At 62.1% G+C, this 23,085-nt stretch overlaps 1 protein-coding gene across 4 annotated transcripts in view; it reads right to left on the reverse strand.

Annotated features, from left to right (window-relative positions):
* Positions 1-210: 210 nt before the first annotated feature.
* Positions 211-23,085, reverse strand: part of SRCAP (Snf2 related CREBBP activator protein) — a 33,195-nt gene continuing 10,320 nt past the window's right edge. For 3 of the 4 annotated variants that reach the window (XM_059731392.1, XM_059731391.1, XM_059731393.1), the window contains exons 7-34: positions 22,702-22,936; positions 22,196-22,479; positions 21,363-21,441; positions 21,186-21,275; positions 19,711-19,854; positions 19,000-19,265; positions 18,659-18,836; positions 17,974-18,110; positions 16,826-16,995; positions 16,559-16,751; positions 15,674-15,810; positions 15,210-15,396; positions 14,332-14,501; positions 13,694-14,034; positions 12,734-13,012; positions 11,991-12,155; positions 11,330-11,554; positions 10,836-11,168; positions 9,795-10,027; positions 9,153-9,490; positions 8,284-8,486; positions 7,434-7,603; positions 7,055-7,251; positions 6,247-6,361; positions 5,694-5,822; positions 4,763-4,945; positions 4,232-4,315; positions 211-3,690 (exon numbers count right to left, since the gene is read on the reverse strand). In XM_059731392.1, the coding sequence (XP_059587375.1) occupies positions 1,528-3,690; positions 4,232-4,315; positions 4,763-4,945; positions 5,694-5,822; positions 6,247-6,361; positions 7,055-7,251; positions 7,434-7,603; positions 8,284-8,486; positions 9,153-9,490; positions 9,795-10,027; positions 10,836-11,168; positions 11,330-11,554; positions 11,991-12,155; positions 12,734-13,012; positions 13,694-14,034; positions 14,332-14,501; positions 15,210-15,396; positions 15,674-15,810; positions 16,559-16,751; positions 16,826-16,995; positions 17,974-18,110; positions 18,659-18,836; positions 19,000-19,265; positions 19,711-19,854; positions 21,186-21,275; positions 21,363-21,441; positions 22,196-22,479; positions 22,702-22,936 (7,428 nt within the window). In that variant the 3' untranslated portion in view covers positions 211-1,527. The remainder of the gene's footprint in view (positions 3,691-4,231; positions 4,316-4,762; positions 4,946-5,693; positions 5,823-6,246; positions 6,362-7,054; positions 7,252-7,433; positions 7,604-8,283; positions 8,487-9,152; positions 9,491-9,794; positions 10,028-10,835; positions 11,169-11,329; positions 11,555-11,990; positions 12,156-12,733; positions 13,013-13,693; positions 14,035-14,331; positions 14,502-15,209; positions 15,397-15,673; positions 15,811-16,558; positions 16,752-16,825; positions 16,996-17,973; positions 18,111-18,658; positions 18,837-18,999; positions 19,266-19,710; positions 19,855-21,185; positions 21,276-21,362; positions 21,442-22,195; positions 22,480-22,701; positions 22,937-23,085) is intronic. The other variant, XM_059731394.1, reaches the window with a different exon arrangement.

The following is a 23,085-nucleotide window of genomic DNA, read 5'->3' on the forward strand; positions in this document are numbered from 1 at the left end:
TCCTCTTTTTTTTTTGGAACACTTTATTCATAGCATTATCCGGCAGAAAGATTACATCGCACCTCTGTACAAGTTCTGAACATGCTTCAGTAGGAAAGACAGCCCCGCGGGAACACGGCCCCCCGCCCCCCAGAGACCGGCCACCACCCCCCCACGGCGGGGGCTGGGGGACCAGCTGTGCTCCCCTATACAAAATAACCTTTGCATAGATTATGTTCAAAAGAACCTATTTTACATCGAGAGCTGTACACCGAGGGGGGGCTAGCCCAGCCGAGGGCTGAGAACGTCCGTCGTTAAAAAGGGTGGCTCCTCCGGCACGTGTGGCCCGGACGCCTGGGTCCTCTGGGGGTCAGGGGGCGGATGCCTGGGGCTGGTGTCTGTCTCCGAGAAGTTGGGGCTTTCCAGGAGTGTTCCCCAACCATCTTGGTTGTGTGCACGCACATGCACACGCATGTCCGTCCCGGACACCCAGGTTCAGCGACGTGTGTGGTGCGTGTACAGACCCTGGCCACCTGGGGGCAGCAGGGTGTGTGTGGGTGTGTGGACCCCGACTTTCTGGATTCAGGGGTATGTTTGTGTCTTAAGGACCTGGATTGAAGGCGTGTGCATGTAGTTCCCGTACACCTGGGCTCACAGGGGGTGTGGGAGCCGAGGTCCAGGTCTCAGATGCTTTACATTTTATAGGTCTCTTTCCAGCCCAGACACACGGGTGTATCATGTGCGGGGGTGTGTGTACAACTGTCTATCCATCTGTGTCCTTTGCACCCGTCTCCCACATGCCTGGACTTTTTGTCAGTCCCCCAAGCCACCTCAACTGCGTGCGGCCTAGCTCCCTAGGGGTATGTGTGCGAGCAACAGAGAACAGACCCCTAGGTAAGTGTGCATGCATATACATGCACCCTAGATACCTAGATGTCTGTGCAGGACCTAGACACCAAGGTAAGTGTGTGAACAGACCCTGGAAATCCATGTGCATGAGTGTGTATGTATGGCCCTTGGACACATGGATGTGTACATATGTAGCCCAGACCCCACGGTAAGCGTGCAAATAGACACGCACCCTGGAAGTCTAGTGTGTGCATCCCCCAGACACCTGGAAGTGTGTGCATGTGTAAGAGGGGAAGAGAGGCCCACCACATCCCCGTGCCATGCCCTAGTGTGTCCCCACCCCCTCGTGGCAGCACCGCCACCACCCGCTGGGCTCCGGGGCTGGAGAAAACAAGGGGTGGGGGTAGTGGGGAGCCAGGGAGGGGGTCCTGCAAATTTGGTCGCCATGTTTTAAAAACCCAGATTGAGTTAAAAAGGGAGAGGGGGTAGAAATCAAGGAGGGGGGTAGAAATCAAGGCAGGGGGTTGTTTTTGCCCCAGCCAGGGGTATTAGGGAGTAAAAAATAACCCAAAGAACCAGGAGGCGCTAGAGCCCAGCCCCCCGTGCCCGGAGCTGTCCATAGGAGTGAGGAGAGGCCGGGAGAGGCGACTCATCCCTGGCCCTTCAAGTAGTGGTCACGCAGTCCGTTCCTGGAGCCGGTCACGTCTTGGGCTTGCGGCCTCTGGTGCCGGGAGCCGGCACGGGGCGGGCGCTGCGGAGCACACGGTCAGCACGGGGTGGGCGCCGGGGCGGAGGCCGGCGGCGCCGGGGCCGACACTTGGCCCGTGGCCGCTCGTCCCCACTGGGCTCCGAGGACTCCGAGTCGCCGTCGTCGTCCTCCGAGGGGCGGGGGGGCGGGCGGCGCCGTGGGTGATCCAGCTCCAGGGGTGGCACCAGGCTGCCGGGTCGGCGGCGGGTGGAGCGGGCAGGGGCCTCCGAGGCGCTGCTGTCTCCCGACGATGCCGCCCGGGCTTGTGCCCGTGTGGGCGCCGCCACCCCCACGGCCCCCTCTCCATCCTCTGAGGAGGACGAGCTCCCGGTGTCGGCGGCCGCAACGCCGGGGGACTTGCGGCGCCTCTTGGGGGCAGCCGACTCCTTCTCAGCCGAGGTGTCACGGTCGGAGGCTGGAGCGGGCCGAGGTGAGGCTGGGTTCTTGGGGGGGCGGCCGCGCTTGCGCTTGGGGGGTGACTCTGGGGGGCCAGCAGGGGTTTTGGGGGGCCGCCCCCGGCGCCGCTTCTCTAGCGGCGACTCTGCCTCACTGCTCTCTGCCTTGGTGCGGGGCGAAACCGCACGGCTCCCCTTGCCCCGCAATGCCGGCTCTGGGTCCTGGGTGGGAGGGGATGGCTTCCCCGCCTGCTCGGGTGAGCGGTTCTTGGGGGGACGGCCACGTTTCCGCTTAGGGGGCGGCGGGGTGGGCTCCTCAGGCTTGGTGGGGTGGGTGCCGCCACGGGTCTCCAGCTCAATGCGGCGCCGAGCAGGGAGGTCGCGGAGCTGTGGTGGGTCCTTGGTGGCTGGTGACAGCTCAGGCTCTGAGATGCTGTGGGCCGAGCTGCCGCTGGGGCTCAGCACAGCACCGGTGGGCAGCTCAGGCTGGGAGGGGGCCATGGGGGTGCTGCGGTGGCAGCGGCGCCGGCGCCGAACCAGCTCCTTCTCCTCCACCACCGTGACAAGGCGGCCCGGAAGCTTGCGCAGGACCTTGGCAGCCGGCCCGTCCTGGCCCCGGTGGTTCTGTCCGATCTCCACATCGGCACTGGTGCGGCGCCGCGGCGGAGTTTTGGCTGGCGATGGGCTGCCTGAGGACGAGGCCGTGGCTGCCGTGTCTGGTGCCGGGTCTCCTGGCGGCTCCTCCACGGGGACCTGCGGCTCCATGGCAGCATCAGGTGGGGGCAAGGGTGGGGGGCCGTTGTGCTCAGGGCCGGTGGGTGCCTCAGGGGGGCTGGGGGCCGGCTGGACCTCGGGCTCACCCAGCAGGCAAGGGGATGCCACAACACTGGGAGCCGGTGGCTCCGGCTCTTGGGGCTCCCCCTGTGCTTCATCAGGTGGCGTCTCTGAGGCAGGACACCGCTCCATGACGGCCTGCTCAGGAGCAGCCTCTGGTGCCTGGCAGCTTGGGGCCACATCCTCCCTGGGCAATGGCGTCTCAGGCACTGGGAGCTGCGGCGACACTGGCCGGACGCCCTCCTTCTCAGGCTCCAGACGCTTGGGGCCCCTATCCCCGGTGCTGTCGGTCCTCTGTGGGTGTAGCCGCAGCACCCGGTCACCGCCACCCAGAGGGTCTGGTTTAGGGGGAGCTGGCCGGGGGGCTCTGTCAGCTGGCATGGCACGTACAGCCCTATCCCCACTGCCTAGGTCTGGCCTGGGTGCCTCTGTCCGGTGGGTTGTGGTGACAGCAGCAGCAGCAGCAGCACGTGGCTGGGGGGTCCTGTCAGCCACCCCCGGGGCCCTGGCCGTGGCCCGGCGGGTCTCGTCCCGGCGTACGGCAGCGCTGCGCGTGTGCTGGGCCACCAGGGGCAGGTCATCCTCGCCCGCCTCCTCGGGTTCCTGCCGGGTGCCGCGGGCAGGCCGCAGAACAGGACCACGGGGCGGGGGGGCCTCAGCAGCGTCCTCAGCCTCGCGTAGGGAGAGGCGGGAGCCCCGCAGGCGCTCACTGGCGCGGGTGCCAGTGCGCTCAAGGCCAGCCCGTGCGGGTGTCTTGGCCTTCTTGCTCTTCTTGGCATGGGCCACCTCGTCGCCCAGACACCCAGCTTCCTCGTCGGCTGGCAGCTTGAACACCACCTCCTCCTTGGCTTGGTCAATGTCCTTCCGGGCAGCCTCCACCTGCTCCTGGGGGTGGGGGCAGAGAAGCTGGGGTCAATGGAGACCAATTGGGGGTTGAGGTAGGCCTGGGCGCGGTGGCAGAACCAAGGCACGGAGCTGTGTGTGGAGGTGAAGCGAAGACCCAGGGTACGGGACAAAGATGTTTCTGGGGGTGGAGCCAGCTGAGGGAGAGGGTGGCATGATAGGTAGATAGGGGCTAAGGGACCAATCTGGGGTAGATGGGCCTGTGGGGCAGAGCCAAGAAAGAGAAAGTGGGGGATGCTGAGACACATGGGTTCAGGGGGGCGGAGCCTGTGAAGGAAGGAGGTGGGGCACAAGGGGAAATGAGTTCAGAGTGGAGCCAAGGTGGGGGAGCCGGCACCTTTGAGGAGGCAGAGCCAGGGCACCATGTGGTCTCCATGAAAGGTCGGGAGCCCGGAGCCAGAGGCTCCCGACAGCCTGGGAGACTGGTGCTGTGTGGCCAGTGGGCGGTGCCACGGGGCACAGAGGGAGCCGCGGGCACCGCGCCATGCCCAGGAAGCAAGAGGCAGCGGGAGTGGGGCCTCACCTCAGCCTGCTTGAGCTCCTCGCGGCTGACGTCCTCCAGCGAGGCCTCCAGGAAGTTCATAGCGTAGCGCTCGATGGGCGTCAGCTATCCGGGGGAGAAGTGACCAGTCAGCCAGCAGGCTGGCGCCCAGGTCCTGTGCCTGTTCCAGGAGGAGCAGGGGAGCCCAGACCCCATGCATGCTGAACTCAGGTTCCCGGGACATTCTACCCCACCCCCAAATCGATGCATCTGGGGTCCCCCAACACACGCATAAGCCAGGAACCTGGGCCCCATACTCTGGGTGTCCACCCCTGCCCCCGGGCCCTTACCCTCCTCAGGCCATCTCAGCTCCACACACCCCTATGGAGCCCAGGTGTCTGGGCCCGCCCCCAGCGCACACACAGCCCAGGTGTTCAAGGAAGGACCCTTCCACACAGACACACACACACAACCCAGGCATCTGGGCCCCACCAATGCACACTTGCAGCCCGGGGATGCAGAACAGACACACAAATACACCCCCACACACAACCCAGGCGTCTGGAGGTGCACCTGCTCAACCAGGGCAGCTATCTCCTGCTCAGCCTTGGACATCTCCTCATCGTCGTCGCGTGGGGGCCGGTCATCAGCGTCCAGTGGGATGTTCTCGTTGAACTCAGCCAGTTCGGCCACTTGCTCCGCTTTGGCCTGTGTGGCCGCCCGGATGTCCTCGGGGTCCTCCGCCTTGCACAGCGCCTGCCACATGGACGCACAGCCCAATTAGAAGGAACCCCAGCGTCCGGGCCAGCCCACACCCCACCACAGAGCCCCGGCATCTGGGTTGCCCACCCACCCACCCACCCACCCAGAACCCAGGCACCTGGGCACCAGGCACTGGTCCCTGCTGCCAGCCTACATGACAGCAGAACCAGGGAGCTGTGGCAGGCTGGAGACTGAATAGGACCCCAGATGCCTGGGTTCTCTGGGAAGGGAGTGGGGCCAGGGGACGGCAGCAGACACCGGGACTGACTGGCACTCGCCAGGCTGGGGGGTGGTGGCAGAGGATCCCCAGGGTGTGGCACCAGCAAGCCTGGGGCACACCCGTTTCTCATGCTCTACTGGGCACTGGGACCAGTCTGGCCCCTACACCCTTCGTACCCCACCCCAGTGCAGTGCCCCCCTCTGCCAAGTTGTGGCCTGGCCCCCTGTGCTCTGCCTCCTCCCCGCCCCCATTCAGCCAACCCCAGGCTGCTTCAGCTGGCCCCAGCCCCCCAGCCCTCTCAGCTGTCTCTGTACCCACCCCCCACCCCCACCCCTCGGGCCTGGGCCCACAGCCTGCCTCTGGGCCACAACCCCACTCTGGACATGGCACACCCCCACCCCTTAGGCCCTCAACTGGGACCTACAGACCACCCCCAAATCCCATGACCGAGCCGCAGAACCCCCTCTGCCTGGCTACAGAGCGCCCCCCCCAAAGACCAGCCCCCTGCAACCCGGTCCACACCTGCTCCAGGATCTGTGTCTGTTTGGTGGCTACGGGATCGTCCTCATCCTCAGGTGTGGGGGCCGGCATGTCTCCGTCCTTGCGGACTGGCTCATCCAATGGCATGTCAAACAGGTCCCGAATTGTTTGCTAAGGACAGACAGCCGGACACCACCAATCAGAGGGGGGCAAGGCGGGGGTGGGGGGTGGAACTTGCTCATGAGGGGGTAAAAGAGGAGGAGGTAAAGCAAGCTCAGCAGGACACCGGGGTTCTTCCCTAGAGATGGGAGGGAAGAGGGGTGTGAGAGCAGGGAGGGCTGGGGTCTTGGGGAGGGGCATGGTGGGGTGGGGGAGAGGATGGAGGCCGGAGAGCTTGGATTCTCCAGGAGAGATGGGGATGAAAGCAGGAAAGGCCAGGAGCTCGGACACCTGGGTTCTTTCACAGAAGGACGAGGGCTGAGAGGATTGGGAGCCCAGACGCCCGGTTTCTCTGGGAGAGGAATGGGGGCTGGGGGGGGTGAGAGCAGGGGAGCTGGGCACCTGGACGCCTGGGTTCCCCAGGGAGGGACCTCACCTGTTTGAAGTAGGCCGTGGTGAAGTTCCCGCCCTCGATGGCCATGTCCCCCAGCATGCGCTTCTGATTGGCCTTCTTCAGGATGTTCTCTTCCACTGTGCGCTCGCTGATCAGCCTAGGGGTGGGGTAACAGCAGGGGGGCGGAGTTAAACCTGTGTGGGGTGCAGGTCACACCCACCAGAGCTCTGCAGAAACCTGAGGGCCAAGTTATGGTTTCCTCCAATGACAAATGGGTTAGGGCTACGCAGATTTAAGCACCAGGACCTGGGGCAGGGCAGACCACTCCCAGGTACCGCCCCCACCTCCCCACCCCCCGCCAAGCTGAGGGGGTAGATAGCAGGACTGGGGCATCATGTTATATGACAGGACTCCTGGGTTCTCTCCCCAGAGTGGGGGCTGACAGTCCGGATGCCTGGGTTCTCTCCACAGGGCTGGAAGGCTGGTGGATTAGGGCAGTGAGACTTGGGAACCTGGACACCCGGGTTCTCTCCTGGAGCTGGGAGGCCCCCTAGCTAGGCGAGAGAATCCAGGCTTCCCAAGTGGATTACAAGGGGGGCACTGGAAGCCTGGATACCTGGGTTCTCTCCAGCTGTGGAAGGATAACAAGGATCTGGCAGGCTGGGCACAGCACCCGCCCCCACCCCAGCCACAGCTGGGAGGTTGATGGGTTACAGAAGGGTAGGCTAATCAGATGCCTGGGTTCTCTCCCTAAGTGCTGGGAGACTGGGGGTTACGAGCAGGAGGCCCGGGAGCCTGGATGCCTGGGCTCCCTTGACGGGGAGTGGGGGCTGGAAGGGTCCCAGGGCACCTGTAGATGTGGACGTCACGAGTCTGGCCAATGCGGTGGCAGCGGTCTTGGGCCTGGGCGTCCATGGTGGGGTTCCAGTCGCTGTCGTAGAAGACCACAGTGTCGGCGCCTGTCAAGTTCACGCCCACCCCCCCGCTGCGTGTCGACAGGATGAAGCAGAAGATGCGCTTGTCTGCATTGAACCGTTCCATCAGCGCCTGCCAGAGGACCCCGCGTCAGCCTTGATGCCTGGGTTCTCAGGCTGGGCAGCGAGAGCAAGAGGAGCTGGGAAATGCCTGGGTCCCCCCAGGAGGGGAGTGGGGATGGTGGATTACATCGAGGCCGAGGGCAGGGGGAGCTGGGGACCCGGACGCCTGGGTCCTGGGCGGGGGGCTGGCACCTGTCTCTGCTCCACACGGGTGCTGCCATCCAGGCGCAGGTAGATGTGGCCGTGGTAGTTGAGAAACTGCTCCAGCACGTCCAGCATGCGCGTCATCTGCGTGAAGATGAGCACACGGTGTGCCTCCGCCTTCAGCTGCCGCAGCAGCAGGTCCAACGTCTGAAGCTTCCCTGCAGGGGGGCAGGGCCAGCATCAGAGGGTGTGGCCTCCCAGGCCTCTGGCCCAGCAACCGCTTGGCTCCACCCCTCACCTCCTGGCCCCTCCCTCCACTTGCCAGCCTAGACATATCTCCCCATCCTTGTCCTTATATCCCGGCCTTTCTTGGGCAGAGGCAGGCACAGGGGGATGGGGAAGGGTGGGACTTGCCCCACCTCCTGCCCAATCAGTCCTGGTCCCTCCCCTGCCAGATAAACCCTGCCCTCCAAACTCCTGGCTCCTCCCAATGACAAACTAGCCACAACCCCCATACCAGGTTTGCCCCTCCCACAAGCTTCCTGGTCACTCCCAGGGCAGATCAGCTCCACCCCCTACTCAATAAGCCCTGCCCCCATCTGCTGGGCCCACCCATCACCAGATTGGCCACACCCCCACCACTTGGGCCCCCCTCTCACCTTTTCACAAGGGCCCCAGTCCCACCTTCCTGGCCCTGCCCTCTACCAGATCAGCTCAACCCCAAATTCCTGGCCCCTCCTTCCCGCCCCCACAGGTCTACCCTGTTGGCTCCACCCATTTCATGATTGGCCACATCACCATCCAGGCCTGGCCCCTCCCCTTCACAGGTCATACTTCCGTCTTCCTGAGACCAGCCCCACCTCCACATCCCAATCCCCCAGTAGCCCCACCCACATACCACAGTCGTACTGGATGAGGCGCAGGTCAGGGAACTGGGTGCGCATGTTGCAGACGACACGGTGCAAGGCCCGGGCTCGCGGTGACAGCTCTCGGCGCAGGGCAGCCGCCAGGGCCTGGTGCCGTAGGCGCAGTGTGGGGGGTGGGTGTGATGTGTGCAGGGCCACCGGTGGAACCTCCACAGGTGGCAGCACGAAGATGAACCTGCCGGGGTGCAGGGGGGGGAGGAGGGCATTAGGGCGGGCAGCCACCCGGAGGAGAGAGCAGGGGGGGCAAGACCATGGATGCCTGGGTTCTCTCCCAGTTTTGGGAGGACAACAAGATGTGGTGTTAGAGGTCTGGACACCTGGGTTCTTGTGGGAGAGGGAGGTGAGAGGTGGGGAATGCCTGGGTTCTCTGGGAGTAGGGAGGGCTGAGAGTTGGGAACTGGAGATGGAGGGAACCTGGATGCCTGGGTTCTCTCCCACTTCTGAGAGGGTGGTGTGGTGTTGTCTGGAGCCCAGACACCCGAGTTCTCTGCGGGGGAGGGATGGAAGGAGATGAAGACTGGGAATCCAGATGCCTGGGTTCACTGGGAGGGAAGGGTGGGGTGGGGTGGGGTGAAAGCCTGGACACCTGGGTTCTCTGACAGGGGAGTTGGGGCTGAGAGCCCGGACACCTGAGTTCTCCATCTAGGGGGATAAGAGGAATGAAAGCCGGATGCCTGGGTTCTCTATCAGCTCTCAGAAAGAAGTGGGATCTCCTGGTATAGTGTAGGTAGGTACCAGAAGCTTGAACACCTGGGTTCTGTGGGACAGGAACAGGGGCTGGAGAATGAAAGCAGGGGAGCTGGGAGCCCAGGCATCTGGGTTCTCCGAGAGGGGCCCTCACCGTTCGATGATGTCCTCAAGTTGCTCGATCCTCTGCTGGGGTGTGAGGATGGCGCGGCTGAGGGCGGGCGCCTGCTGCCAGTACTCCGCCAGGCGCTGTGGGTCCCGCTGCATTTGGGCCATGTAGCAGTGGGCATAGCCGGCCCCCCGCCACCCACCTCCAGGGGCCTTGGGCTCTGCCTCAGCCTCGGGATCGTGGGTTGTCGGGGGGAAGAGACTACAGAGGCGAAGCACCTCAGTGCCATACACAGGTGCCAGGGCACAGTGCTGCTCGTTGAGGCGGAAGAGCCGGGCCAGGCGCTCCTCCTTCTGCCGCTTGCGCTTCTCTTCCAGTGACTCCTGTGGAGGGGAGGGGAACCAGACAGGGGCATCAGCACAAAATCCAGGTGTCCAAGCTCCCAGCACCCCACTCTCACCCCCTATATCCCACACCCCTCCTAGGGATCCAGGGTGTCTGGGCTCCCAGGACCTCTGCTTGCACTCCCAGAGAATCCAGGTGTCCAGGCTCCCAGCCTGCCCCACCCCCCCACCGGAGAACCCAAAAAGTTCAGGCTCTTAACCCCTCTGCTCCACCCCACCAGCCCCAATCATCTCCCAAAGAACCCAAGTGTCCAGGCTTCCCCTCCCCACTAAAAGCTCTCACCAGGTAGAATGGTGAGCGAGGCGGAGGCGGGGGTTGGCGACGGGGCCGGGAGACTGGAGCAGACGGAGGCGGCGGTGTGGGAGGGCTGGAGCGCAGCGTCAGCATCTCGGGCTCCTCCTTGGGTACAGGGCTGGGCGATGCTGGGAGCAGGGGGCGGGGGGCTGACAGGGGGGTTGGTGCAGCCGGCAGAGGCCCCACTGGAGCAGGGGACATTGTGGGGACTGGCATCGGAGCTATGGGGAGAAGCACAGAGCCATGAGTGTTCACTCACTGGTGGCACGTTTCCCCCTGTATAACATGCACCCCCAAAGCACCTAGAAATCATTAAGTATGTGTATTATATCTCAGAAATACAGCTGTGTGTGTTATATGCCAGAAATACAGCTGTCCTTTGGTTCTGGGAGCCAGGGCAATTCACACAGCCACTGTGACCACATCCCCAAATACTGAGACCCATGGGGATCCCCCCCACGCTTCCTGGCTGATATGTTCCTGTGGACAAGGTCTCTCTGCAGGCCCCCCTCGCTACTCTTATTCCCCACACTTCCCCAGGGTAAGGTCCTGTTTCCTTCCCAATAGCAAAGAATAATGCATTCAAAAGGAACGAGTAATTATAGTAAGAAGCAGGCTGGGATGTGGGGGGGATGACCTTAACAGAGGGCTCCATGTAAGGGACACCAGGCCCTGGCACCCCTTTGGGGGGAGGGGGGTGGACAGTCAGGGGGACATATGGGGCCTAGAACCTGCTAGTGGGGAGGGGGGTGGTGGGGGGGGGTTATAGGGTCATAAGACCTGATGCCCCCTAGTGCAGAGCCATAGGGACATATGGGGCCAGGGTGAGAAACCAGGCCCTGGTGCCTCTTGCGGGGGGGAGGGTATCACAAGTACACAGGGGGCCTGGCACCCCCGAGTGGGGGGTTACATATGGGGACCAACATGCCCCACTATAAGACACACGAAGTCCAGGGCAAGAAACCCCACGTAAAAAAGCCCTGATGTCCCCCAGTGGAGTACTGGATACATACCAAACATGGCACTTACCTGGCAGGTCTATTGCAGGGGCGGGCACCACCCGCATGACAGGTCGCACCAGAGCCTGGAGAGGGGCGGGGCCCCGCATGGGTACCAGGGGTGGGGCAGGCAGGCGGGAGGGCGGAACGGGTGCCACAGGCAGCGGAGCTCGCGGGGCCACCAGAGCAGCAGGCAGGCCAGGCAGGGGTGTGGCAGCAGCAGTGGCTGTGGCGGGTACGGGGGCGGGAGGTGGGCGTGGCGGCGGCGGGGTCGGGGGCTGCAGGGCAGGGGCCAGGCCATCTCGGGGGGCCTGGCGCACCACAATCTTCACCACGCCAGAGCTGTTCACCATGGAGGAGGGCACTGCAGTGGGGGGAACCAGGACAGCAGAGTTAGGAAAGCCTCCCAAGCCCCACTGTCATACCCAGACACCGAACCCAGATGTCTGGGCTCTCAGCCCCAACCCCACACTCGTCCACTAGTCCCCAAACCCTCCCAGAGAAACCAAGTGTGAAGGCACTCACCTTGAGTGGCGGCAATGGGGACACTGAGAGCAGCAGAGGTGGCAGGAGGGGCAGGGGCTGGGGCAGGCAGGATGGCAGTGGGTGGGTGCCCAGGCATAGCCTGCCCACCTGGCTGGGCCATGGCCTGAATGAGAGCCACCTGGGCCGGCTGGCTGATGAGGTGGTGCTGGCCCCCGGCCGACACCAGGTGGACCACGTTCCCTGCAGGAGACAGGGAGCTCAAACCTGAGAACCAGAGCAGGATGAGAACCCAGGTGTCCGGGCTCCCAGCTCCTGCTCTCACCCACTTATCCCACACCATTCCCAGAGAACCCAGGTGCCTGGGCTCTCCACCCTGGCCCCTTGCTCTCACCCACCCACACCAGTCCCAAACAACCTAAGTGTCCAAGTTCCCAAACCCTTGCCTGCTCTAGCCCACCAACCCCCTGCTCCCCTCCCAAAATTGGGCAAGGACCCAGGTGTCCAGGTTGCGAGCCCCCCTCCCCCCCATGTAGACTCTGCCAGGACCTGACCAAAGACAGATGGCAGCTGGGATGACCTCCACAAGCCACTGTAGCCCTGTCTGGCCTGGAGAGGAGTGGGGACAACCCCTGCAGCGCGATGTGCCCACCTCTGGGGTAGGGCCGAGGGCAAGGGCTGGGCGGGCAGGAGTTTTACCTACTTGGGAGCTGGCGGGGCTGGGCCACAGCCACCTGGCGCACCTGGGTGCCCGTCAGTGTCAGCTTGTTGCCCTGCAGCTGGAAAGTAAGGGGCTTGCTGCCCGGTGCGCTCTGCAGGGGTCGGCTGGCCAGCGAAGCCAGCTGTGCGATGCTTACTACCTCACCGGCTGCGGGCACAATGGTGGGGTGGAGGGGGGCAGTCAGTCTGGGAAGGAACCCAGGCATCCAGGCTCCTGGCACCTTTCCATAGCTCCCCGATGGAACCCAGGCATCCTGGTTCCCAGCCCACTTCCCTGGACTCCGAGTCCCACCATGCAGGGGGGCAGAACCCAAGCTGCCTGCCCCTTCTGCTACTAAGCCCTCTAAATCAGTCAGGGCAGAGCCCAGGCGCCCGGACGAGGCTCTCCCTGCTCCAAGCTGCAAGGCAAGAAGGAATCCAAGCATTCGGGCCCCCAGCTCCTCCACAGGCAAGAAGGAACGCAGGTATTCTAGCCTCTACCTCTCTCCATCCCGCTGACCCCTCCAAGAATCAGGCCAGAACCCAAGTATCCAAGTCCCTAACGTCCCCCAGACGTCCCCACAGTGAGGCAAGAACCAAGGCATCCAGGCCCACAACCCCCCTTGGGTCAAGCCAGAGCCCAGGTGCCTGGCCCCCCAAAATTAGGCATAGCCCCCCCCCCCTCCAGTCAGGTCAGAACTCAGGTCGGGTGGGAACTCAGGTGTCCGGGCAGGGTGGGGTACTCACAGGGCAGACGGGCCTGCATGTCGGGAGAGAGCAGGAGACGCGGCGGCTGCACAGGTCCGGTGGTGGCCAGGCTGTAGGCAGGCAGCGCAGTGGCACTGGACTGCACAGTCATGGGCTTCATGATGCCGCCGGGCCCCAGGGGGGCACCCGCCAGCCGAACTCCAGGGGCAGGGGCTGGGCCTGGCTTCAGGGCAGGACCGGGCATGGGCGTGGGTGCCACAGGCGGCCGAGGTGCCGTAGGTGCCAGCTGGGTGGCCACGGGCATCGGTGTGGGAAGCACTGTGGGGACAAGAGCACATGAGCACTCCTTGTTCCACTCAGCTGTTCCCACCCCTGAGCTAGTTGCATCCTGTCACCACTGGGAGATGGACTGACAAGCCCCACCCCCCAGACCAGCCACACCCCTTCCACTGATTGGCAGAAACCCAATGTGGGAGTGGGGGGAGGAAAAGGAAGAACCCACTGGTCATTCCCCCAACCTGATCTGAGCTCCACTAATTGGGGATGGAGGCAAGGAACCTGGAAGTCCCACCCCCAATCTAGACCACACCCCCAAAGCATAGACCCACCCCTTTAAGGGTCTGGCCAGGCCTCTGGGGGATGGATCCCAAGGAAGAAAGGGGTTGGGGAACCCACAGGCCACACCCTTGTCCCACTAACTCCGCCCCTTATGAGGAGGGAAAGAGGCCCTTCCCCCTGGGGGGGTGACTGCTTGTGGGCAGGCACAGCCTCGGTGAGGGGGTGTCAACAGACCACACCCCTGCTGAATCATAGCCCACCCCTTAAAGGGACAGAGTACTCTAGGGGGTCATTTGCATTTCCCCCAAGAGCAAGAGTGTGTGACACCCACAGACCCCATCCCTCACTGATTAACAGCCCCCACAAAGGGCCAGTGCCTCCAAGGAGTGTTTCCTTTTATCAAGGGAGGGGAAAACAGATGGAAAACCCCTTGGCCCTTACCTTGTGGGGTAGGAGTGGGTGCCTGGAGCATGGTGGCTGTGATGGCGGCGCTGTTCTGGCCTAGTGGTGGCCCCAATGGTGGGGCTGGGGGCCTGGCAGGGGGCAGCACCGGCCCCGCAGGGAGGGGCAGGGAGGTAGCGACGGACAATGGGTGGGGCAGGGTGGGTGGCTGCACAGGCCCCGGCAACATGGGGCCCAGAGGTTGTAGGGGCAGATGGGTGGTGATGGGTAGTGGAGCCATGCCCTCAGGTAGCAGGGGGCGCTGTGGCGGGGCTGGGGGCCGCGGGCTGTTAACTAGCACCACCGTGCGGTTCTCCGGCTTGGCTGATGGCTGCAGCATCCTGTGAGGGAGATGCCCGGTGAGGTGGGGGGGGAAGCTGGGGTCAGCCTTGATCTCCAATTCGTTAGGTGGGGAACCCAGACATCCGGGCTCCTAGCCCACCCCAGCTCTCACCAACCAGCCCCCACATCCCTCCCAGAGAACCCAGGAGTCCAGGCTCCAGGCCCCCTGCTCTTACCCTCCAGCCCCGACTCCACTCCTGGAAAATTCAAGCATTTGGGCTCCCAGCCTCCCTGCTCTCACCCCTTCCAGCCCCTGCTCCCCTGCCAGGAAACCCAGGCATCTGGGCCACCGGTACCTGTTGACTTTCATCTTGACGGGCTTGGGCCGGGGTGGGGGGTCGGGGGACTCAGCAATCTCCTCGATGAGCTTGCGCGTCACCTTCCACTTGGGCAGGAAAGTGTCGGTCTCGTAGCGTGACACCCGGCCCTCCATGTTGATCAGGTCAAACATGCCCATGTCCACGTGCTGCCAGGGGCAATGCCCAATCAGTGGAAGCCCCTGCCTCCTGGCTCCACCCCCTGCCCTGGATGGGAAAGGTCTACTCCCCAATTTATGGCTATGTTGCAGCCAGCTCTGGGGTGGAGCAGGCTGCAAATGGCTAAGTATATTGCTATATAATAAACACCTGTGGGGGTAGCGCTCCCTCTTAGAGGGAAAATCCCTGACCCCTCTCCACTCCTAGATCAGGGACTAAACAGTAAAGAATGCCAGTACCCTCCCAGAGAACCAGGCATCTGGTTCGCCCCCCCCCAAAAAAACCCAGGTCCACCTGATCTTAACTCTCCAGGCCCCACTCCTCTCTCGGAGTACCCTGGAGTCTGGGCAAGCAGCCTTCCCCCTACCCCCAATAGCTCTCACCCACCGGTGCCCAGTCCTATCCCAGGGAATGCAGCCCCCAAGATACTCCAACCCTTGGGCCCCACTCTCCTTCCTACAGAACTCACCCCCAAGTCCCCACTCTCCTCCCAGAGAACCCAAGCATTCAGGCTCTTAGCTGCCCCAAGCTCTCATCTATCAGACATCACGATCTGCCCTCCTGGTCCCGTAACCTGGCTGGCGTCCCGCAAAGCAGGCCAGGATCAGGGCCTGAGCGAGGGGAGCCACATTGAGGCCAGCTCTGGGGTGGAACAGGCAGGAAACGACCGAGTGGAACAAGACGCCAGGGATGCCTACCTTGAAGGGGTGGTGATCGAGGGCAGTGAGGACGAGGGAGGCGGTGGTGTAGCAGATGCCCTGGGTGATGAAGGGGGAGTGGATGGGCCGTGGGTCGAAGAGGTTTGGGTGGTTGCAGACCTTGCGCAGCTGCATCAGGATGTTGATGACGCTCATGAAGTGCCCCGTGGCCAGCGTCTCCTTGGTGCTGGGGAGGGGGGACGGGGGACAGAGAGCCCGGTTGGCTGTGGAACCAGGAGCTACCCTAGGCCCAGCCCCTGGATGCAGGTGGCTCTGGGGTGTGGCCAAGTATAACAGCTGTGGCCGGCTCTGCGGTGGGCGCTGGGGCCGGGTGTAATTGAGCTGTGGCCGGCTCTGGGGTGGGCAGTGGGAACTGGGTACAACATGGCTGTAGAATCCAAGCTCCCGTCCCCCAAGCCGCACTGCCCTCCCAGAGGACCCAGGCATCCGGCCCCCGCACTCACGTGGCCTGGGCCATGAAGTCGTCATAGAGGAAGCGCTGGCGCTTGGACAGGCGGCACTTGATGACATGCTCGTACTTCTTGGGCATCTGCTTCTCCACGTCCACCTTCACCCGCCGCAGCAGGAAGGGGCGTAGAACCTAGGTTGCGGGGCACATCAGTATTAGGGGATACGTGGCTAGAGGATCCCCCCAACCTAGCTGGGACAGGCAGCCTAGTAGAACCCAGATGTCCAGGTTCTCAGCTCCCCACCCTGCTCCCACCTGCCAGCCAGACCCCCTCCTAGAAAACCCAGGTGTCTGGGCTCCCAAATCCCCTGTTCTCACTCCCCTCCCAAAGAACTCAGGCATTCAGATTTCCACTCCCTACCTGCTCCCACCCACTAGGCCCATGAACCCAGGCATCTGGGTTCCCAGTGCTGCCCCCACTCCAGACTGGACATACTGGGATGGGACAGGTTAGGCTGGGAACCCAGATGCCTGGGTTCTTGGCTAGCTCTGGGAAGAGAAAGAGACTGGTGGGTGAGAGCAGCTCAGCTAGGACCACACATACTGGGATAAACACCTTCAACTGGAAGCCAGGACACCTGGGTTCCCTGGGAGAGGAGTGAGGCCTGGTGTCTTAGAGCAGGGAGAGCTGGGAGTCCAGACACCTGGGTTATTTGGGAGAAGAGTGGGGCTGGGAGCCAGGACACCCAAATCCTATCCCCAGCCCAGAGATCAATAGGCTATAACAGATTGGAGAACCAGAAACTGAAAGCCCGGACGCCTGGATTCTCCAGGTAGGGCCTGGTAGGGGAGAAGAGCTGTGTCTGGGAGCTCGGATGCCTAGGTTCTCCCCGACCCTGCTGCAGGAGGGGAGCCTGGGCAGTTTCCCCCAGCCCCGTACCTTGTGCAGCCTCTTGACAAGGCTTTCGTTGTACTCCTGGCTCCCCTCAATCATGCCCGTCAGCGGGTTGGAGAACCACTCCTTGAACTCCCGGTGGGACTGGAAGACGTGGGGCATGAGGAAGTGCATGAGGGACCACAGCTCCATGAGGCTGTTCTGCAGGGGCGTTCCTGTCAGGAGCAGGCGCCGCTGGCTGTGGAGGACATCAAGGGATCAGTGCCGGGGTCCATGACCCTCCCCCAACCTCCCCAGGTGAAGGGCACCCACCTGTTGAAGTTGAGGAGCGACTGCCAGCGCTGGGACTTGAAGTTCTTGATGTTCTGGGCCTCATCCAGGATGAGGTACTTCCAGTTCTTGCGCCGGAAGGCCTGGTGGTCCTGCAGCACCAGCTTGTAGGACGTGATACAGATGTGGAAGGCGTTGGGCTTGGTCCAGCCCTGGGGAGACAGGCAAGGGCAGGGGGGAAGAGTGTATAGCTCTGCGCACTACCAGGAGAAACCCAGCCACTGGGCTGGGGTGGAAGCTGGTGCTCTCTGGAGGGAGGTTCCCCCAGAACATGGGTGGCCAGCCAAGAGCATGCATGCCATACATGGTATAGACAGTGTGTGCGAGTGAGTGGCACGTGGCAAAGTAGAAAGGAAGCAGGGAACACAGTGGAAGATAGAGCAAGGAGCAGAAAGCAGACCAGCAGACAAGACAGAGTACAGACAGCAGAGTAGCATATCAGGTAGGGAGCACAAAGCGGAGGACCAGCAACTCAGGACAAGGGTCAGAGAGCAGAAAACAAAGTGACTGACTGGGCAGAGCAGGTAGGGAGCAGAAAGAGACAAGAATGCAGAAAACAGAGTAATGTACTAGGCCAGGAAGACAGAATGGGGTGGGGGGAAGCAGAGCAACGGATGAAGCCAAAAAACATGGAGTAAGGAACAAAAAAACCCCCAGAACAATGGGTGAAGCCAGGGACATAGGGCAGGGAGCAGAAAGCAGAGAAGCAAATAGGGCCAAGAACAGTGAAGAGGGAGCAGAAAACAAAGCAATGGTTCAGACCAAGGACACAGGGTAGAAAACAAAAAGCAGAACAGTAGATGTGGCTGGGAGCATAAAGGTAGGAAGCAGTGCAGGTAGGGAGTAAAACAGTAATGGCCCAGAAAGCAGAGCAGCAAAGGGCAGGGAGCAGAAAGCTGGACATCAGATGGAGCACAAGGCACAGAGCTGAGCAGCTGGCCTGGCTGAGAACACATGGCAGGGAGCAGAAAACAGAGCAGTGGATCAGACACAGGAAGAGGATGGGGCAGCACCAGAGAAGGGTATGGAGCTTACCCTGTGCCCCACCCTAACTCAAGGGAGAAAGAACCCTGCCCTGGGGCTGGCGCCGCCTGGTGGGGGGGAGGGGCTGGCCAGGGGGGCCCCCTCACCTGCCGCTTGAGCTTGCGCTCCTTCTGCGCCCCGTAGTAGGTGAGGATCTTGAAGCTGGGGCACCAGCGCTTGATCTCCATCTCCCAGTTCAGCATGACACTGGTGGGTACGATGATGAGGTGGGGACCCCAGCTCCCTGCAGGGGAGACATCACACATGGGTCAGTACTGACCCTGAATGAGGGGGGGGTCCCAGAGCCCCCCCCAGCACCCTCCCACCACAACCCAGGGGACCCCACAGCCTGTCCTGCCCCTCTCCAGCTTTAAGTGACAGACACATACACAGCCCCTAGCACAGCCTGGGGGAAGAACAGATACAACTCTCCTGGATCCTCTAGCGCTACCCCACAGGACCAGTCCAGCTGCAGCGACTGGGGACAGCACGGAGCTAAGGACTGTGGGATGCTAGAAGATCCAGAAGCCTCCCATCACACTCTGCGTGGATGTACTGAGAAGCCCAAGACAAGAAGTGCTGGTGTGGAGGCCTCTGAGTGGCCCCTCTTGCTTCACTCCAGAGCTGGCCGTAACCCAAGAACTTCCTGGGCAGTGTTATGTGCCGCCATTCTTCCTCTCTTCTGCTCCACCCCAGAGCTGGCTGCACCTGAGCCCATCCTTGCAATGCTATATGTAGCTACTTTTCAAGTCCTCCTGCTCCACAGCCTGTGTGCCCAACCCAAGGCCTCACCCTTCTCGCAGGCCAGGTGAGCCAGCAGGGAGATGGTTTGGATGGTCTTGCCCAGTCCCATCTCATCGGCCAGGATGCCGTTGAGCTTCTTCTCGTACATGGTGACCAGCCAGTCTAGGCCAATGTGCTGGTACTCCCGCAGCGTGCCCCGCAGCAGGCAAGGAATGGGTGTCTTCACCTGGGCCATGGCAGGGGAAGCAGGTTACAGCCTGAAGGTCTGCTCCCCACAGGGTGTGCTGGCCTCAGGGCTCCCCTGGTGCCACATTCCACCCCAGAGCTGGCTACATGGACCAGAAGGGACAGGGGGGAATGGCCCGGGAGGCGGAATAGGGAAGGTATACCTGGGTGGTGGCCAGGGTGTAGCCCTTAGGCTGCAGGCTCTCAGCTGTGGCAGCGATGTCAGTGATCTCCTTCTTGGGCCCAAGGGTGGAGGGGGGGCCAGCAGGGTCAGCCCCCTGCCCGCCCCGCTCCTCATCACCCCGCAACAGGTACTCCACACCGAAGTCTTCCTCCTGGCCAGCCTGCACCTCCTCTGGGGCGGCCACCACCTCCTCTTCCTCCTCCTCTTCCTCACTCTCCTCCTCCTCGCTCTCCTCTGCCGGCGAGTCTAAGGGTGGGGTGGGACCAGCCGGTGTCAGGGAAGTGCCCAGACCTTGTATGCTCCCGCCCTGCCCCAAGTCTTGGGCCTTGGCAGGCTGTCATCTCTTCAAATGGGTCTGTCTAGTCCTGGTCCCCCCGTATGAGTCCTTCCAGCCCCAACTCTGACCCCTGGCAACAAATGGGTCTGTCCAGACTCAGCCCCCCAAAGTTTCCCCCGCAAAATGGACCCATCTAGCCCCAGCTGGTGCAGACCAGTCCTCCACAAAAAATGGGCCAGTCCAGCCTAGGCACCCCTGTACCTGCTCCATATAGGCCTGTTCACTCCTGTACCACCTTCCCTTAGCTCCAAATGTGCCTCTCTATCTTTGCCTCCCCCCGCCGCCAATGAGGTCATCCAGCCCTCCCCCATCTCCCTACCCCAAAAGGGCCAGGTCCAGCCCCCCGCCCCATACCGGCCTGGCTGCTGCTCTCCTCATCCGACTCCTGCTCGTACTCCGAGGTGCTGGCCTCCGAGGAGCTCTCCGAGGCATCTGGCTCAAAGTCTGAGGCGTAGGCCCCCGCATACTTCTCCAGCAGCTCCTCCACGGGCAGCTCACCTGGCACCAAGACCCGGGGACATATGTCAGGGGGCACCAAGACACCTTCACCCATCAGCTCCTCCCGCCCCAGGAAGAGCCACTGCAAGTACTATATTGTCCCATATACCACACCCCCACGCTGCTTAGTTTAGGGAAGGCAGACTGAAGATTTCACTCCAGATATGTGGCCGTGTCTGATGCCCCCAGAACCAGGGAAAGGGATCAGAAGGGCCCTACGCAGGGCATCATGTCCCTCTGGATCTGTACCGTAGCCGGCATGGAACAGGCCAGGCCACGGGTTGCATCCGAGGGGTTGCTCTGAGCACCAGCTACCAAATCCCAGCCTATGGGGAAAGGCGAGGACCTGTTTGAGTGCTCCCTGCTTTAAAAAATGAACCATCAGGGTGACCCAGGCCTTGGCACCTCATGGCAGGCCCCGTTAGAGGTTGCATCTCCTGGCCGCTCCAGTGTTATATGTGGCTGTTGTCTCTTCCTTTCCTCTGTCCCAGAGCTGGCTGCATCTAAGCCCTCCCTTGATGACATTTTATGTAGCTGTTCTTCCTCCTTTCTGCTTCCTCCAAAGCTGCCCACACCCGAACACTGCCTTGACAACATTATATGTAGATGCTCCCCTTCTTTTCTGCTACACCCCAGAGCTGGCTGCATGTGAGGCATCCCTCAACAGCATTATATGTGGCTGTTCCCTCTCCCTACTGTTCCATCTCAGAGCTGGCTGCATGCGAGCCTTCCCTGGGCAGCTCGAGGCAGAACTGTCCCCAACCAAACCAGCCCGGACGCAGCCTCGTCTGATCTGGTCCTAAAGAGATGCAACAGTCCTGTGGCAAAACTACAAGGCGCAAAGACCTTGGGGGGGTGAGGAGGGGAAAATGATGGAGATATTCCCACAATGCCTCACCCCTCATAGCTAGAACCATAGCCTGTTTACGTGGGTGGAGGAGCAAATAATGGCAGGCATGCCCATAATCCTTCACTTCTCACAAATCATGGCAGACGTTCCCATGCTGCCTTACAGCTAAAAACCTAATATGTGTGGAAAAAATTGTTCCAGTCATTCCTCACAGCTGAAATCACAGCATGCCTGTGTGAGGGAAAACCAAGCAGGCTCCTCAATTAGCATGTGCGTGTATTGGAAAATAGAGGCAAACATTCCCACAATGCCCTGCTTTTCACAGCTAAAGCTAGTGTGTACTTGGGATGGGGGAACCATCACCATCTTTCCCACAATGCCTTGCTGCTCCCAGCCAGGGCTGCAGCAGAGAAACATTGGAGACAAGGTGACCCATATCACTCAAGCACCCACAGCCCTACTGTGCCCACCCCCATGGTACCTTCCCGTGCCAGGTCATCCAGCTCCTGCTTGTGATCCACGGTCCCTTCCAGCTCCTCCTCAGCATCAATCGTCTCCTCCTCATCCTCAGCTGCAGGGATGGGAAGAGGGGGCTGTTACTACATGGACAGTCAGGGTCTGCCCTCGCCACCCTTCTGCTGAGCTGTCCTGCTCTCACCTTCATCCTCGTTGGCCGTGAACTCCTCGTCTGGCTTCCACGGCTTCTTGTTCCTCTGGATCATGGGCTTCGGCTTTTCCTGCCAGAGACATGAACAAAAAAGAGTTCAGGGTTGGCGTGCCTTGCTCCACTCAACTGTTCCCTACCTGCTCCACCTCAGAGCTGGCTGTATCGCGGCTCCTGGCTCAACACAGGGAGGGGGGCAGGTGCCCGTCTCGTTCAGGAGACCTGGATTTGCGCCTGACTCAGAGGCACTGGCTTGGAGATGAGGCCAGGGGACTGAGGTCTTGTGGGGTTGACAGCAGGGACACCTGGGTTCCCTGGGAGGGGAGCTGGTGCTGGTGGGAGCAGGGGGAGCTAGGAGTCCAGCAGCCTGGGTCCTTTGCTAAGGAAGCAGTCTGGTAGGCAACAGCAGTGTGGATGGAAGCCTGGACACCTGGGTTCTCTGGCATAAGAGTGAGGTCTCGTGGGTGAAAGCAGGCGGGGCAGGAGCCCAGACACCTGGGCTCTCTGGGAGGGGAGCAAAGTCCTGGGGGTGAGAATGGGGTGGGAGTGGGGGTTAGGAAGCAGGACACCTGGGTTCTCTCCTATGCCTTAGATGGTGGGGACCCTGTGGGGTTAGAGACATAGGGGCCCAGGCAACAGCAGGATGTAGGCACTGGGACAGGTGACTATCCTCTCTACGGCAGCTACAGGGCCCCTCGCTGGTCCTCATTCCACTGGGCCATTCCCCATCTGCTCCATCCCAGAGCTGACTGCATTGTAGTTCCCAGCTCTGCCCAAAGCCTCAAGCCACTGCAAGGCTCCAAGGTGGGGGAGGAGGTGCTCCCTACCATCTCTTCCTCCTCCTCTTCCTCATTCGTATCCCCCTGGGCCTCATCCTCATCTGTGTCCCCGTCGTCAGCACTGGAGCTGGAGGCTGAGGGGCCAGGACTGCAGGAGTTCTCCAGTATCTGGGGGGGCAGGGACTGAAGCAGCTCCTCCAGGGGCAGCTCGCCTTCTTGCTTGAGCAGCTCTATTTCCCGCCGCCGTGTCTCCGAGTCGTTGCCTTCCTGCTGCTCCTCCACCTCGATTGTCTCCTCATCATCTGACTCCTCGTGGGGCTGGAAGTCGCCATCTAGGGGGAGCCAGGAGCTGAGCTGAGAGGGGCTGGAAGTGTGGCAGGGGCCTGTGCCCTGTAGGGGGCGCCACGCCAGGGCTTCCCTTGTGCCTTGTTCCACTTCCCCGTCCCCTGTTGGCTTTGCCCAAGCTGGCTGTACCATGGCACCCGTGTGAACAAGGGGCCCTGGCTGGCTCAGGGGGAGGGGGCTGGGGACAGGGACAGTTCAGGATCCCCCACCTTCATCCTCAGGGAGGCGGGCAGGGGGCAGGGGGCTTGAGGCAGCCGAGCCAGCGCGGGATGAGCCTGGGTGGGAAGATGAGCTGGCCTTGCTGGCTACAGGCAGGGTCTCATTGAGGCTCTGGCTCAGTAGGTCCGAGTACTTCTCCGTCTGGCCCACGATGAAGTCCAGCTGCAGGTCCAGCGCCTTCTTGCGCTTCTCCTCCAGGCGCGACTGCTGCTTGAACTGCACCACCTGGGGGTGGAGGGCTGTGGTTACTCATTGGGGGCACTCAGCACTGCATGTTTCCTGCCTTGGTGCATTTCAGAGTGGCCAGGAAGACCCCACACCCTGATCAGAGCAACCACAGGGCTGGGCGTGAAGACCCCAGAGCCACTTGAAGG

Source organism: Alligator mississippiensis, chromosome 7, assembly GCF_030867095.1.
Source record: "Alligator mississippiensis isolate rAllMis1 chromosome 7, rAllMis1, whole genome shotgun sequence".
Classification (NCBI taxonomy): Eukaryota; Metazoa; Chordata; order Crocodylia; family Alligatoridae; genus Alligator; species Alligator mississippiensis.